We start from the raw sequence: 16,857 nt of genomic DNA on the forward strand, positions 1-16,857 counted from the left end.
CCTGAACGCTCTTCTCAGTCCTCCGATAGGTGTCACACACACACACACACACACACACACACACACACACACACACACACACACACACGTGACAGCTCCCAAGGGAACACCCAAATCAGGTTACCGACAAAGCCTTCCTATACTCTCGCGTTACCAAGAATTAAGGCACAGTAATCCGCGTTCACCCAGCTTACGACTGTTGTCTCCTATAACTGGTATTAAGTGAAATTATTTAAAGCACTGTAGAGTCTCCGTGTAATCTTACTCCCATATTGGTCATATATTTAGGGTTGTAGTTTAAGCCAGTCAATGATATACCTTCTTACAGTCTGTCTGTCTGTCTGTCTGTCTGTCTGTCTGTCTGTCTGTCTGCATTACCAGGTAGTACATTCCTAAATACATGAAGTTAAGACAATATCAAAGAGGAAAGTTCTATGTTTATGAGCGACTTACAGTGTATTAAAGACTGTCTGACCTAAAAAAAAAAGGGATTACGTGAAGATTGAACACCCTAACGCTTACCTGGGGGGAGAGGGTTAGGTTAGGTTTGTGTTACGTTTGGTCAGGTCAGGTCAGGTCAGGTCAGGTCAGGTTAGCTTAGGTTAGGTCTTGCATCAACTCATCCTTCACCATCTTAACAATAACAGGAAATATATTAAGATGATAATAAGATGAATGATAGAGAATAATAAGATAAAGAATAACAATTACCAAACAATATAGATGATAAAAACAATATGATAAAACACACAAAAAAAAATTAACCCTTTGAGGACGACAGGTTTAAGACCATTCAAAGACGAAACTTTAAGAAATAGTCAACGAGGAGTTAAACCGTCGTCTTCAGAGTTAAACCCTCGTCCTCAAACAGTTAAGCCCTCGTCCTCAAGGAGTTAAACCACCATCATTGAGATGGTCTTGAAGGAGTTACTCACCTGATCTGGGGAGGTAAGGTGAGCTGGGGTCGTAGCTGGAGGAGGACATGGGAGAGAGCGCGTTGCCGTTGGAGGGATGACCCATAGATCCCCCTGAAAGTCCATTGGGGTTCTGGGGCGGCGGAGACAACGAGTCAACGCTCATGGCCCCGGGGGAAGGAGACCACTCGGCATCACACCGAGGCTTCTTCGGGTGTCCGGGGTAGTCCGAGGGCCCCGAGGGTGACACAGGGGGCTCGTTCTTCACCATAATACCCATGGGGGACACCGGAGAGCGTGGAATCCCCGAGGGTGATTCTCCAAATAAGGGAGAGCCGCCAACGTAAGGAGAGGTGGAGGGCGAGGGATCCGGCTTCGGGGAGACGAGTGTGTGTACCAGGGAGGGGTGTGTGGGAGGTGACCGGCGACCCATCAGCCCGCGGCCCCGGTGGGAGGAGTCGCGAGGGAAGTCCATTGTCACGCACACACCATCACACTCTGTAAGGCGGAGGAGACGGCCGTTAGTGTCGTAATGATCATGTTATTACCTTAAATACTTTTACTATTACTTCTACTACTCTACTACTAATACTACTACTAATAATAATATCAATGATCTTCAAATAATAATAACACTAATACTCACATTTACAACAATAAGTAAAATAATAACATTAATAAGAGCATAAACAATATAAATATTATTAATCATCATCACCATTATCCCCACCATCATTATCATCACGACCACCAAACATCATCATCACCATCATTACGACCACCATCATTATCATCACCATCATCATCACGACCACCATCATTATCATCACCATCATCATCACCCCCTTAGTGTCCACCCTGGTAGATATCATGGCAGGCAGGATAATGATAACTCCTCTGGTTATCATTATTGTGGACGATAACGACTCAGGTCTGTATCCTCCTGTGCCACCCCGTTAAAAAAAATAAGCCGGTCCCAGACGCTCTTTTATGTGTGACCGCCAAGGACACACACACACGCACACAGATTTACACACATACTGAAGGACACACACAGACTTACTCTCACACAAATTGACAAACGTACATGTATATACGCATATATACTTACAACAACTTAGAGGAGACACACACACACACACACGCGCGCTGGAGAAAAAACAATAGTAAGCGACCTTTCTTTCTCCCTGACAACCCCTCCTATCCCAGTCCACACAGGTGTGGCTCTACCCTCCAGGCCACAGGTACCCACCCTCCCCAGGGCCACACAGGTGTACTCTACCCTCCCAGGGCCACACAGGTGTACCTACCCTCCAGGGCCACACAGGTGTACCTACCCTCCAGGGCCACACAGGTGTACCTACCCTCCAGGGCCACACAGGTTCCACCCCAGGGCCACACAGGTGTACCTACCTCCCAGGGCCACACAGGTGTACCTACCCTCCCAGGGCCACACAGGTGTACCTACCCTTCCAAGGGTCACACATGTGTAGGCCACACTCTTGGGCCACACAGGTGTACCTACCCTTCCAAGGGTCACACATGTGTAGGCCACACTCTTGGGCCACACAGGTGTACCTACCCTCCCCAAGGCCACACAGGTGTAGGCCACCCTCCTGGAATACACAGGTGTACCTACCCTTCCCAGGGCCACACAGGTGTAGGCTACCCTCCTGGGCCACACAGGTGTACCTACCCTTCCAAGGGTCACACATGTGTAGGCCACACTCTTGGGCCATACAGGTGTAGGCCACCCTTCTGGGCTACACAGGTAGAGGACGCCCTTCTGGGCCACCTGGAACATGTGGGTCGTGGCGTAACACCTGCACAAGTTCGACCTCAATATCTTTTTACAGGCCAACTTTAGCATGCAGGTGCGAGACACACCTGTATTGAGGTCAACTAATGTCACGGAACTTTTTCACATCACGGAACACAATGACACTATTACATAAACTCCTAACACCAAGTACAGTACAGTACAGTATGTCCTGTAATACACTACATCTACGAGCCACGTCACGGAGATTACCTCAGCCTGTATATTTTCAGCCTTCTGGCTGCCAAGCTCTTTCAATAAACCGTTAATTATTATTATTATTTATTATTAGCCTATTGGTCGCGTGAAACATGACATCACGAGAATGCTTTTTATCTATTGATTGCGGGAATATGACGTCACTGGAATTACTATCAATTGGTTGCACATGTGACGTCACGACAATTACTTCAGTCTATTGGTCGCGTAACACGTGGCGTCACGGCAAGAGCATCAGGTACACACTTTACAGGCCATGGTATTTATCCATACTTAAAAAGAGTGGATAAGTGGACAATAAGGCGTCTACTCTAGTGTGTGTACATTCCTATCACCGTTAAGTAAGGCCACTGGTAACTAGGGCACACCGTACACAGCTAACTGAACTACACTGCACGACTTGGAATCAATGTCTGGTATATTAAGGTCACTCGGAACACCTGTCAACTATAGACACATGTAAATGAACACACCTGTGCCTTCACTGGTCATTAACACTCAGCACAACAGTTGCTTCAGTTTAATATGTACAGTACAGCCTTTAGTGGATAGTGCTAACCCTTGTATGTATGTATGTATGTATGTATGTATGTATGTATGTATGTATGTATGTATGTATGTATGTATGTATGTTTGTTTGTATGTATGTATGTATGTATGTATCAACATACATGAGCGCGTGAACCAGAACATAGTCAAACACACAAGTACGAATCCATATACAAACACACACGAACGAGTATTATATTCGTGTATACATGTGTGTGTGTGTGTGTGTGTGTGTGTGTGTGTGTGTGTGTGTGTGTGTGTGTGTGCGTGTTACATTAAATTTAATATTCCACTTAAGAGACACAATCAAGACGAGTACACTTAATAGATGTACTGTACACATGTCCCACTTAGATACAGTCATGAACACTTACATACACTTGCACAGCCTTGAACACTTACATACACTCAAACAGTCATGAACAATTACATACACTCAAACAGTCATGAACGCTTACATACACTTACACAGCCTTGAACACTTACATACACTCAAACAGACATGAACACTTACATACACTTGCACAGCCTTGAACACTTACATACACTCAAACAGTCATGAACACTTACATACACTTGCACAGCCTTGAACACTTACATACACTCAAACAGTCATGAACAATTACATACACTCAAACAGTCATGAACGCTTACATACATTTACACAGCCTTGAACACTTACATACACTCAAACAGTCATGAACACTTACATACACTTGCACAGCCTTGAACACTTACATACACTCAAACAGTCATGAACACTTACATACACTTGCACAGCAGCGAACTTGCCCACATACGCTTTCAAGCAGTCGCCGAACAATTGCATACCTCAATGATCGCCAGACGGCTTCCGCCACCCGCCACGCAGCCTTGAACATAACATGCACTCAAACCGGTCACCAGACAACATACACTCCAAACAGTCGCGAACGCCACATACTTACTCAAGCAGTCATGAACACTTACATACACTGCCCAGCCTTGAACGCATACACTCAAACAGTCATGAACACTTACATACACTCAAACAGTCATGAACACTTACATACACTAACACAGCCTTGAACACTTACATACACTCAAACAGTCATGAACAATTACATACACTCAAACAGTCATGAACACTTACATACACTTACACAGCCTTGAACACTTGCCTCCGCCCGTTCACATTACTCATGTCCTAAATACACACATGTCTGCACTGTCCGTATGTAGGTTGACCCTGTGTGTGTGTGTGTGTGTGTGTGTTTACTGTACATATGTAGGTTGACCCTGTATGTGTGTGTGTTTACTGTACATATGTAGGTTGACTGCACTCAGTATATGAATAAATTAAGAAACGCTATGAGTGAGAGGGGGGGGGGGTCGTAAGAGACGCCAGGCGCTGCTGAGTGCTCGTGGTGGCGGTGTGTTTGTGTTTTGACAGAGAGGAGAGTCTCCGTAGAGGGACCTGTCCTCGCCGGCCAATTAGGAGCTAATTAACTATTATCTATTAATGCGTCCACTCGCCGCCACCACAAACACCCTACTGGTGACACCCTTAGCTTGTCTTCCTCCTTCTCCTCCTCCCTATCCTCCTCTTCTTCCTCCTCGTCTTCCTCCTCCTCCTCCTCCTCTTCTTACTCCTCCTATTCCACATCCTCTCCTTCCTCCTCCGACTCCAGCAAACCCCCGTTACCAGGCACCCATCCACCCACCCGCAGCCCATGCCCACTCACCCACTCGCTACTTACAGCTGCCTTCCACTCCCCACCCGCAGCCCTCACCCACCCCGCAGCCCACTCCCTCCCACCCACCGCAGCCCCACGCCCCACTCACCCACACCCACCAGACCACGCCCACTCACCCACCGCAGCCCCGCCCCACTCACCCACCCGCAGCCCACGCCCACTCACCCACCCGCAGCCCACACCCACTCACCCACCCGCAGACCACGCCCACTCACCACCCGCAGCCCACGCCCACTCTCACCCACCCGCAGCCCACGCCCACTCACCCACCCGCAGCCCACACCCACTCACCCACCCCGCAGACCACCCACTCACCATCGTCATCTTAGGCCACATACCGAGTGGTCTTCAAGGTCGACCTCACAAGATCCAGATCACTCACAAATGTCACTGGCCGGCTGCGTCCACCACCATCACCACTATTACCACCATCACCACTACTACCACCATCACCATCATCGTAACCACCACCATCCGCTCCTCTATTACCATCGCTAACCCCAAAACCACCACCACCACCACCACCATCCTCAGTACCACTGCTACCACCATCGCTACCACCACCACCACCATCATCCTCCATGCCTCTGCTACCACCATCTGCTACCACCACACCACCCATCCTCCAGTACCACCGCTACCACCACCACCACCACCACCATCATCCTCAGTACCTCTACTACCACCATCACCATCATCCTTTGTACCTCTACCACCACCACCACTACAATATCCTGCTACCACTCCAGAGGCCGGATACCTGAGATCAAGCCGGCCCCTACACCCCCCACCTCGTATCATCCACATGTATTAAATTAAACACACACACACACACACACACACACACACACACACACACACACACACACACACACGCACGCACACACACACACACACACACACACGAGCCAGTACAGAACTAGAGTGCCACACAATCCCAGTGGAGTAGTTCACATAGCCATTATATCAGTGCCAAAGCCAAGGCACTGTACCCTGACCACCTGCGCCTATTTTGACCAATTTACCTGACATGTGTACAAATTGGGCAGAGTTTGTTTGGTTATGTTATTCAGATAATAATAATAATAATAAAAATAATAATAATAATAATAATAATAATAATAATAATCAGTAATTAATTTTCATCTATTTTCACTAACTACATAATTATTTCTATTTTCAACTATTCAGGTACGTATTCTCTCACGATTATCCAATTTCCATCTGTGTCTCCTTTATCACTCTTTTTATGTATGTCTCCGTTATCTCCCATGTTTATTCAACTCTAGTCAATTCTTCTATCTTTGCTTGTCTTTGTTATTACCCTTCCTCCCTATCGTCATTATTCATTATCCTTCCTTCCTTCCTCTTTCCCTTCTCCATCCCTGCTTTCCTATTCCTTCTATCTCTGATCTCCTCATCAATTCCCATTTCGTCCTTCCTTCCTTCCTTCCTCTCTATCTCTCTATTCCTCTTTCCTTCATTATTCCTTCCATCTCCCCTTCCACTCTACCTTCCTCCACCTCTCTACCCCTTCTTCCTTCCGTCTCTATTCTCCTTTCCCCTCCCTCCCCCTCTACCCCCTTTCCTCCATCACTCTCTACTCCCCTCCCCTCTCCCTCTTTACCCCCTTCCCCTTCCCTCCCTTCATTTAGTCCACGCTCCATCAGTTAAGCAGAAACCTCCCCCCCTTCTTTTCCCTCCCTCACCCCCCTTCATCCCTCACCCCTTCCCTCCCTCACCCCCCCCTTCCCTCCTTCACCCCCCCTTCCCTCCCTCACCCCCTTCCCTCCTCACCCCCCTTCCCTCCCTCACCCCCTCCCCTCACCCCCTTCCCTCGCTCAACCTTCCCTCCCTCCACCCCCTTCCCTCGCTCCTTCCCTCCCCTCACCCTTCCCTCCCTCAACCCCCCTTCCCTCCCTCACCCCCTTCCTCCCCCCTTCCCTCCACCCCCTTCCCTCCCTCCCCCCCCCCCCCCTCCCCCCCTCCCCCTCTCCCCCCCCTTCCTCCCTCACCCCCTCCCCCCCCCTCTCCCCTCCTCCCTCCTCCCCCTTCCCTCCTCCCCTTCCTGCTCACCCTTCCTCCCCCCCTCCCCTCCTCCCTCAACCCCCTTCCTCCCTCACCCACTACCCCTGCCTCTGACCATTTATGGAAGTGTATTACTGTCTCGTGTCATCCCTTAACTGCACCTTTCAATTTCAATTCATTATTTAATTTATCGACCTCTTCTCTCTCTTTCTTCTCTTCTCCCTTCAATTTTTCTTAACGAGAGAGAGAGGAGCAGACAAGAGACAGAGGGACATACATAGAACATATAGAGAAAGGCAGACAAATAGAGAGGAAAAGAGAGAGAGAGAGAGAGAGAGAGAGAGAAAGAGGAAATATTACGTGTGGGGCACACTTTTGTACCCTAGGCTAGACTTCATGTCACTGGGAGAGAGAGAGAGAGAGAGAGAGAGAGAGAGAGAGGAGAGAGAGAGAGAGAGAGAGAGAGAGAGAGAGAGAGAGAGAGAGAGAGAGAGAAAAAGAAAGGAGAGAAGAAGAATATAGGAAAGGAAGAGTAAAAAAGAAAAGTAAGAAAAGGCGAATGATAAAAATAAAGAAGAGAAGAAGAAGATGAGTGAGTAAGAGACACACACACGTTTAATTTTCCTTTTGCTTCATTTATTCATTTCACTCTTTCAGTCGTTCATTCATTCCCTCTCTTCATTTTTCATTTAATTTCATTCATTCGTTAACTTCCTACCGTGTTAAAGGTTTCATTTACCCCAATAAAAATATTTGCCAAGTTCTGTCATTCCTTATTTCACCCCTTGACTAACTCGTAATAATAACAACAACAACAATAATAATAATAATAATAATAATAATAATAATAATAATAATAATAATAATAAAATAATAAAATAATAAAAATAAAATAACAATAATAATAATAATAATAATAATAATAAAAAAAAAAAAATAAAAATAATAATAATAATAATAATAATAATAATAATAATAATAATAATAATAAAAAAAAATAATAATAATAATAATAATAATAATAATAATAATAATAGTAATAATAATAATAACAAAAAATATAAATAATAATAATAATAATAACAATAACAATAATAATAATAATAATAATAACAATAATAAAAAAAATAATATAATAATAATAATAATAACAATAACAATAATAATAATAATAATAATAATAATAATAATAATAATAATAATAATAATAATAATAATAATAATAATAATAATAATAATGGTAACAGGATACGTCAGTCAATCAGGTTAAAATCTACATATCATTATGATGCATGGTTACTAAGAACTGGCGTTTCATCAGCATGACATCCTTTCAGCCAACGTAAGCGAACTTTATTGCCATCATCAAGGGCCTTCTGGTTTAACACTTTGAGGACGAGGATTAAATCCCTTTGAGGATGTTTATTTATCATTTTAAGGACTATTATTTAACACTTTAAGGACGAACCAACCAATCAGCGAGACAAAATATTCCACAACAAAACTGCTCTTGAATATCATTGTGGAGGAGCGGAGAGGATCAACCAATAAGCTCTCTGTATGGCACAATCTCAGGGTGTCAATACCACATAATATTGTGTACAGCTGTGTCTTATTTATCTTCTCTATTCTCCTTTATCGTCTTTTTATTCTCTACTTCCTTCTTCTTTTCCTGTGGTTTTCTCCTCTTCTGTATTTCCCTTTCCTTATTCTTCCTCTTCATTTTTCTCTTTTCTTTCTCTTCTTTATTCCTCGTCTTCTCCTCTTTCTCCCTTCTTCACCTCTTCTTATTCTCTCTTCCTCTACCTCTTCTACACTCACTCGTTATTCTTTCTTTTTCACTGTCTTCCTTTCTGGCTATATTATTGGTTATTTATTCTTTTATTAACGTGTTTTATTCCTATTCCACATTCGCATTATTTCGTTATTTTATCTCTCTCTCTCTCTCTCTCATACCCACTCACTGTCTTATCTATCCCTGTTCTTTTGCCTCAATCCCAAAATCATCATATTTACTTTTGCTTTCTTTTATCCTTAGATGTGTCTGTTGTTCTGTGTCTTTGTGTGTGTGTGTGTGTGTGTGTGTGTGTGTGTGTGTGTTAATCCTTCTTTGTCTCTTCTCCCAATCATTCCCTTGTGCTTTGTCTCCAACGTTCTAGTTCACGCCCATCTTTTGTCTTTCACGCCCATATTTTGTCTTTCATGCCTATCTTTTATCTTTCACGCCCATCTTTGTCTTTTCACGCCCATATTTTGTCCGTTACGCCCTTCTTTTGTATTTGACGCTCATCTTTTTTCTTCCACGCCCCCTTTTACCTCCCCCACGCCCTTTCTTTGCCTTTCACACCCTTTTTTATCTCCCGCTCCCACGTTTTGTATTCTACGCCCATTATTTACCTCCTACGCCCATTCTTCGCTTCCTACTATCCATCTCTATTCATCTACACTTAATACACTCTTCTCTGCCACCTATTCTTTGTCTTTCCTCTGCCGCCCACCGCCATCCTGCAGACTGCTACTGCCGGCGGCAATGGCAGCAGTAGCGGCGTCCCCAGACACCCTGGGTACACTGCCGCCCGCCGCCCAGTTTTCGTGAACCCTTCCAGTTGGATCTCCTCCCCTGCCCCACCTCCTTCTCCTCCCTCCTACGATTCCTCTCTTTTCAGCCTCCCATCATCAAACCCATGTCTGGACGTATCCCTCCTCCCTCCCTCCTAAGTACCCGAGCTAGAGTACCTCTCACACTGCCTCTCCTTGGGATTATTCCAGACTGTCTCCTTATGCAGGCTCCCTCACTGCTGCTTCCATGTACTTATTCAGGTAACTTTCCCTATCGAGTACTTTATTTCAGTGTACTCTGGGTACCCTGAGAGTTTATTCCAGAGTACTACTTCGCGAGGACCAGACAGCTCTTTCCACAGCAGAGTACTTTCCAGAGTGCCCCTTCCACAATTCTTTTTCTTTAGACTGTTCCATCGTATAGTCATTAAGATTGTTCTGGTCTTTATAACCTTGTAGGGTCACCTGCACATCAGCCACCACCCCCACCAGCTTATTTCACCTGATGATTAACCTAACCTAATGCTACTTGGGGGAGTTATGTTATGTTACGTTATGTTATGTTATGTTATGTTATGTTATGTTATGTTATGTTACGTTATGTTATGTATGTTGGTGTTAGTTTAGGTTAGTTAGGTTAGGTTAAGGGGTTACTCGAACAGGTGAAATAAGATGGGGTGTTTAATCTTCAGGTGATCCGTCTCGTGTTCAGTAGCCGTGTGCCGTATATCCATCAAGGTTAATTGTATATAAATGTCTGACACAGTTATTTATCCACCCACCGCCCCACCCACCCACCGTCCACCAATTAATCCATCCTTCTTCCCACCAACGTACTCACCTACCCCACCTCTGCTCCACTCACCCCACCCCGCCCTCCTACCCGCCCCATCCCCACCTACCCACCCATATTCTACTAGATCTGCCACTTAACGCAATCTTCCTCCGCCAACCCTTCATATCTTCTAGACACTGTCCCACTCATCCACCCACCCATTCACCACATTCCTCCATCCACTGCCCCCCTGCCCACCCACCCACCCACTCACCCACCCACCCATTCACTCACATTCCCTCCATCCACTGCCCCCGCCCACCCACCCACCCACACCTCCATGCCCCACCCACCCACCCATTCACTCACATTCCTCCATCCGCCCCCCCCACCCACCCACCATCACCCACCCACCCATTCACTCACTTTCCTCCATCCACCGCCCCTGCCCACCCACCCACCTACCCACCCACGCACCCACCCAACCACTCACCCAGGTAACGTGAAATCCATCCATCAACATACACCTGTAATTCACCTTTTGTCGAGTCCTTCATCACCTACTCTACACAGGTGGGCGGAAAATGTACCCTACGTAATATTACTAAAGACTTTCATTGTCTAGGAACTTTATTTTTTACTTTATCTTTTACTTTTTACTATTTTTTTACACTTTTTTTTAATTTTACTTTTTTTAATATTTTTCTTATTTTTTTACTTTTTATACTTTTTTCCATTTTTACCAGTCTTCCTCCATTCTCTTCACTTATAAACCCACATAGAAAACGGATTTATAAAGTGATATGTTGAGAAAAGTAGAGGTTTTTTTTAGTAATATAAATGTAAGTAATATAAGTGTTAATAAGGGTAAGTCATCAGAATAGGTGTGGTGTTTATTATGGGTTGGGCCGCTTTTGTTGTTAGTGGTGGTGGTGGTGGTGGTTGTTAGTGGTGGTGGTGGTGGTGTTGTTGTTAGTGGTGGTGGTGGTATTGTTGTTGTTGTTGTGTGGTGGTGGTGGTATTGTTGTTGTTAGTGTGGTGGTGGTTTTGGGGTGTGGTGTTGTGGTAGTGGGGTGGTATTGTTGTTGTTGTTGTTAGTGGTGGTGGTGGTGGTATTGTTGTTGTTGTTGTTAGTGGTGGTGGTGGTAATGTTGTTGTTGTTAGTGGTGGTGGTGGTATTGTTGTTAGTGGTGGTGGTGGTGGTGTTGTTGTTAGTGGTGGTGGTGGTGGTGGTATTGTTGTTGGGTGGTGGTGGTGGTATTGTTGTTGTTGTGTAGTGGTGGTGGTGGTATTGTTGTTGGTGGTGGTGGTATTGTTGTTGGGTGGTGGTGGTGGTATTGTTGTTAGTGGTGGTGGTGGTATTGTTGTTAGTGGTAGGTGGTTGTTGTTAGTGGTGGTGGTGGTATTGTTGTTGTTGTTAGTGGTGGTGGTGGTATTTGGTGTTGTTTGGTGGTGGTGGTAGTTGTTAGTGGTGGTGGTGGTGGTATTGTTGTTAGGTGGTGGTGGTGGTATTGTTGTTAGTGGTGGTGGTGGTATTGTTGTTGTTGTTAGTGGTGGTGGTGGTATTGTTGTTGTTAGTGGTGGTGGTGGTATTGTTGTTGTGTTAGGTGGTGGTGGTGGTATTGTGTTGTTGTTATGGTGGTGGTGGTATTGTTGTTGTTGTTAGTGGTGGTGGTGGTATTGTTGTTAGTGGTGGTGGTATTGTTGTTGTTGTTAGTGGTGGTGGTGGTATTGTTGTTGTTAGTGGTGGTGGTGGTATTGTTGTTAGTGGTGGTGGTGGTATTGTTGTTGTGTTGGGGTGGTGGTGGTATTGTTGTTAGTGGTGGTGGTGGTATTGTTGGTAGTGGTGGTGGTGGTATTGTTGTTGTTAGTGGTGGTGTGGTATTGTTGTTAGTGTGGTAGTGGCATTGTTGTTGTTAGTGCGGTGGTATTGTTGTTAGTGGGTGGTGGCTGTTGTTAGTGGTGGTGGTGGTATTGTTGTTGTTGTTAGTGGTGGTGGTGGTTGTTGTTAGTGGTGGTGGTGGCATTGTTGTTGTTGTTAGTGGTGGTGTGGTGGCATTGTTGTTAGTGGTGGTGGTGGTATTGTTGTTGTTGTTAGTGGTGGTGGTGGTATTGTTGTTAGTGGTGGTGGTGGTATTGTTGTTGTTGGTGGTGGTGGTGGTATTGTGTTGGTGGTAGTGTGGTGGTGGTGTTGTTAGTGGGATTTGTTGTTAGTGGTGGTGGTGGTATTGTTGTTAGGTGGTGGTATTGTTGTTGTTGTTATGAGTTATTGTTGGTGTTATTATATTTGGTAGTAGTTATCAATTTTATTTTCCCACATCGACTGCATCCTCTCCATACTCACGCCCACACCGTAGCACACCACACCATACAACGCTCACATCACCTTACGCCCACACCCACCCTACGCCCACACCCACCCTACGCCCACACCCACCAGCCAGCCCATCATAAACTATACCTTTATTCCTCCCTGTTGATCAATATATCATCAATTACTGTCACCTTTACCCACCTTGGTTACCTTACCACCCCTGCCCCCTCCCCATTCCCTCCACCACGACATGACTAAGATAAAGTATTTATTATTATTATTATTAAGACACTACTAATATTATTATCAACACAAACCACACAACCCCTCTCTCTCTCTCTCTCTCTCTCTCTCTTTCAACTGTTGTAAACGCAGGAAATCTAATTCTTATCCATCTTTCCCCGGCCAGAATACCTACTAATAATTTTACCTCACTGACGGAAAGCGCTTCTAAAAAAATAAAAAAATAAATAAAATAATAATTTAGAGATGAGGATAATTCCTTTACAACCCGCGGATTTATAAAGTATAAACGCCATGAGGATATAGACACCGTAACAAGTTGCCATTTAGGATCGAGTCAGCTCAGAGCAAGATTTAACACCTCTCGCGCCATGTCGTTTCTCTTTTGTTTTCTTTCTTCGATTTTACCCTCGTCTTATCTTCCTCCTGCGGGTGCCACAAGCCTAGGAGGGAGGAGGGAGGGGGGGGGAGCCGCTTACGTCCATCGCGTAGGATGATCATTAATGTTAAGCCTATAAAGATTTCCACATAGAAGTAATAAATAATAATCCCTGAGTATAATTCGTCAGGATATGGAAGAACAAACCGTCCCGACGTCCACCCACGCAGTACGATAGTTTCTCCCTGTATATTCCCGTGTCTGGTGTGAGAGGAGGAGGAGGAGGAGGAAGAAGGGTGGGGGGGGTGTTGAATCCTTATGCCAGACGTACAACTCATTGATCACCTTCCTACGACCTCGTCTCATTTATCTAGCATCCATAACACATCCGGGACAATATACACCGTCAGTATACAACAAATACACTCAATACATATCACATCTGAGGCTCCTACACGAGAGAAAATACGAAATAGTTGAGGGAAATACACCTCATGGCAGTACCTGGAGGGGGAGGAGGGGGCTGGGGGGCACGGTTACCGGATATGTCTGGTTAACCGGACTCACCATCTCGTCAACGATGCAACAAGAGAGTCATTTTGTGTTGTCAGGAATAAGGATAATGTTTGTTTACATCTCGACAGCTATTTGTGAGGTGTCGTGTGAGAGAGAATGGATTCAGTAGGCAGTGTTGGTGACTCTCTCTCTCTCTCTCTCTCTCTCTCTCTCTCTCTCTCTCTCTCTCTCTCTCTCTCTCTCTCTCTCTTTATTTACAGTCATGAGGGAGAGAATATTAAAGACGGTACTCAAAGCTTTGTCAGTAAATTTGTTGTTGTTAGGTGTGTGTGTGTGTGTGTGTGTGTGTGTGAGCGAGCATAATTCGTAAAAAAACACATCAAACAAAATTCAAGTTAAATTCGACAACAAAACACCACAAACAATAAACAATACCACAAAGCAACAAACACAAGCAAACAACACACCCCCCACCCCCCCCCCCAGTACACGGTTGCAATCAAATACGTCACCAGCGTTGCCAACTAAGTTTGTATTCTTTTCACAGGACACGTTCACAGATACAGACACACACACAAACTCACCGCATTACTAATCGTTGTTTTTACGTTGTCATTATTACCTAATCTCAACGTATCAAATTCTTTTTTCTTCATGTTTTTCGTTTTTTTCCTTTGCTTTATTTTGAGTTTTATATACAACGTGTTTTGAGGTTTAGTCCCCACTGTTACATAACTAGAACTGACAGAATACCCAATACGTTGTGTTTAGGTTGTATTATCTAACGTAACTTGAATGTGTTATATTTTCCTTTATCGTTCATCATTATCATCATCGGGATCATTATCATTATGGACAGTTTAACCTACAGAGAGAGAGAGAGAGAGAGAGAGAGAGAGATCATCAAACACCTGTAAACTTATTAAGCCAGCAGTGAGACAGGTATGTAATGATGTCCCAGACGGGTCATGCATCACCGTCGGCACTTATATTCCACAAGGATCACGAGAAAGACAGATAGACAGATAGAAAGACAGACAGACAGACACAGACAGACAGACAGACAGATAGACAGACAGACAGACAGACAGGTAGTATTAGAAAGCAGAAAGACTGATGGATACATAAGATAGATTTAGATAGATAGATACATAGTATAAACTGACAGTCAGATACATTTTATTGTCTAAACAGATAAAGATAGATAGATAGATAGATAGATAGATAGATAGATAGATAGATGGATAAATAGATAGATAGATAGATAGATGGATAGATAGATGAATGGACAGATAAACGGTATAGGCAGAAAGATATACAGATAAGAGACAATCATTCAGAATAAGAGAAATTCATTCAAATTCACTTTGGTTCAACATGTATATATAGTGTGCAGGTATACAATGTACATAGTGTGCAGGTATACAATGTACATAGTGTGCAGGTATACAATGTACATAGTGTGCAGGTATACAATGTACATAGTGTGCAGGTATACAATGTACATAGTGTGTAGGTATACAATGTCCATAGAGTGTGCAGGTATACAATGTACATAGTGTGTAGGTATACAATGTACATAGAGTGTGCAGATATACAATGTACATATAGTGTGCAGGAATAAATGTATATACATAGTGTGCAGGTATACAATGTACATAGAGTGTACATGTATATAAACAATGTACACAAACAGAGTACAATCACATATACAAACACAATGCAGGTGTGTAAACAATGGCAAATCATATGTCGGCACACCCCAGCACAGCTCAAGGACGAGGTTCAAGGTTCACCTCTGCCGGGTTCATATTAGGTTCAGAGGGTTGAGTGAACCTGGGCCTGGGTCACACTGGGTGCTGGTGACCTGTCGTTCTGACCTGCCACGGTGTTAATTACAATGGCGGCGTGAAAAATGATCCGTGTTATGTAGTGGTGAGTGAAGGGTTTAGTAGTGAGGATATACTGTATACCGGTATATCCAAGCATACCCCAGTATATCCAAGCATACCCCAGTATATACAAGCATACCCCAGTATATCCAAGCATACCCCAGTATATACAAGCATACCCCAGTATATACAAGCATACCCCAGTATATGCAAGCATACCCCAGTATATCAAGCATACCCCAGTATATCAAGCATACCCCAGTATATACAAGCATACCCCAGTATATCCAAGCATACCCCAGTATATTCAGGCATACCCCAGTATATTCAGGCATACCCCAGTATATACAAGCATACCCCAGTATATCCAAGCATACCCCAATATATCCAAGCATACCCCAGTATATTCAGGCATACCCCAGTATATTCAGGCATACCCCAGTATATACAAGCATACCCCAGTATATCCAAGCATACCCCAGTATATCAAGCATACCCCAGTATATTCAGGCATACCCCAGTATATTCAGGCATACCCCAGTATATCAAGCATACCCCAGTATATCCAAGCATACCCCAGTATATCAAGCATACCCCAGTATATAGTCAACCCCAGTATATTCAGGCATACCCCAGTATATCAGCATACCCCAGTATATCAAGCATACCCCAGTATATACATACCCCAGTATATCAAGCATACCCCAGTATATCCAAGCATACCCCAGTATATCAAGCATACCCCAGTATATTCAGGCATACCCCAGTATATCAAGCATACCCCAGTGTATCTAAAGTATACTATATATCAAGCATACCCCAGTATATCAGGCATACCCATATATTCAGGCATACCCCAGTATATCAAGCATACCCCAGTATATCCAAGCATACCCCAGTATATCTAAGTATAT

The 16,857-nt window shown here is 44.3% G+C and overlaps 1 protein-coding gene across 1 annotated transcript in view; it reads right to left on the reverse strand.

Annotated features, from left to right (window-relative positions):
- Positions 1–909: 909 nt before the first annotated feature.
- Positions 910–16,857, reverse strand: part of LOC121865793 (leucine-rich repeat extensin-like protein 5) — a 63,609-nt gene continuing 47,661 nt past the window's right edge. Inside the window, exon 2 of the mRNA XM_042365352.1 lies at positions 910–1,412. Within this exon, the coding sequence (XP_042221286.1) occupies positions 928–1,389 (462 nt within the window). The 5' untranslated portion in view covers positions 1,390–1,412 and the 3' untranslated portion in view covers positions 910–927. The remainder of the gene's footprint in view (positions 1,413–16,857) is intronic.

The sequence above is a fragment of the Homarus americanus genome, unplaced genomic scaffold, assembly GCF_018991925.1.
Source record: "Homarus americanus isolate GMGI-L3 unplaced genomic scaffold, GMGI_Hamer_2.0 scaffold28579, whole genome shotgun sequence".
Taxonomy (NCBI): Eukaryota; Metazoa; Arthropoda; class Malacostraca; order Decapoda; family Nephropidae; genus Homarus; species Homarus americanus.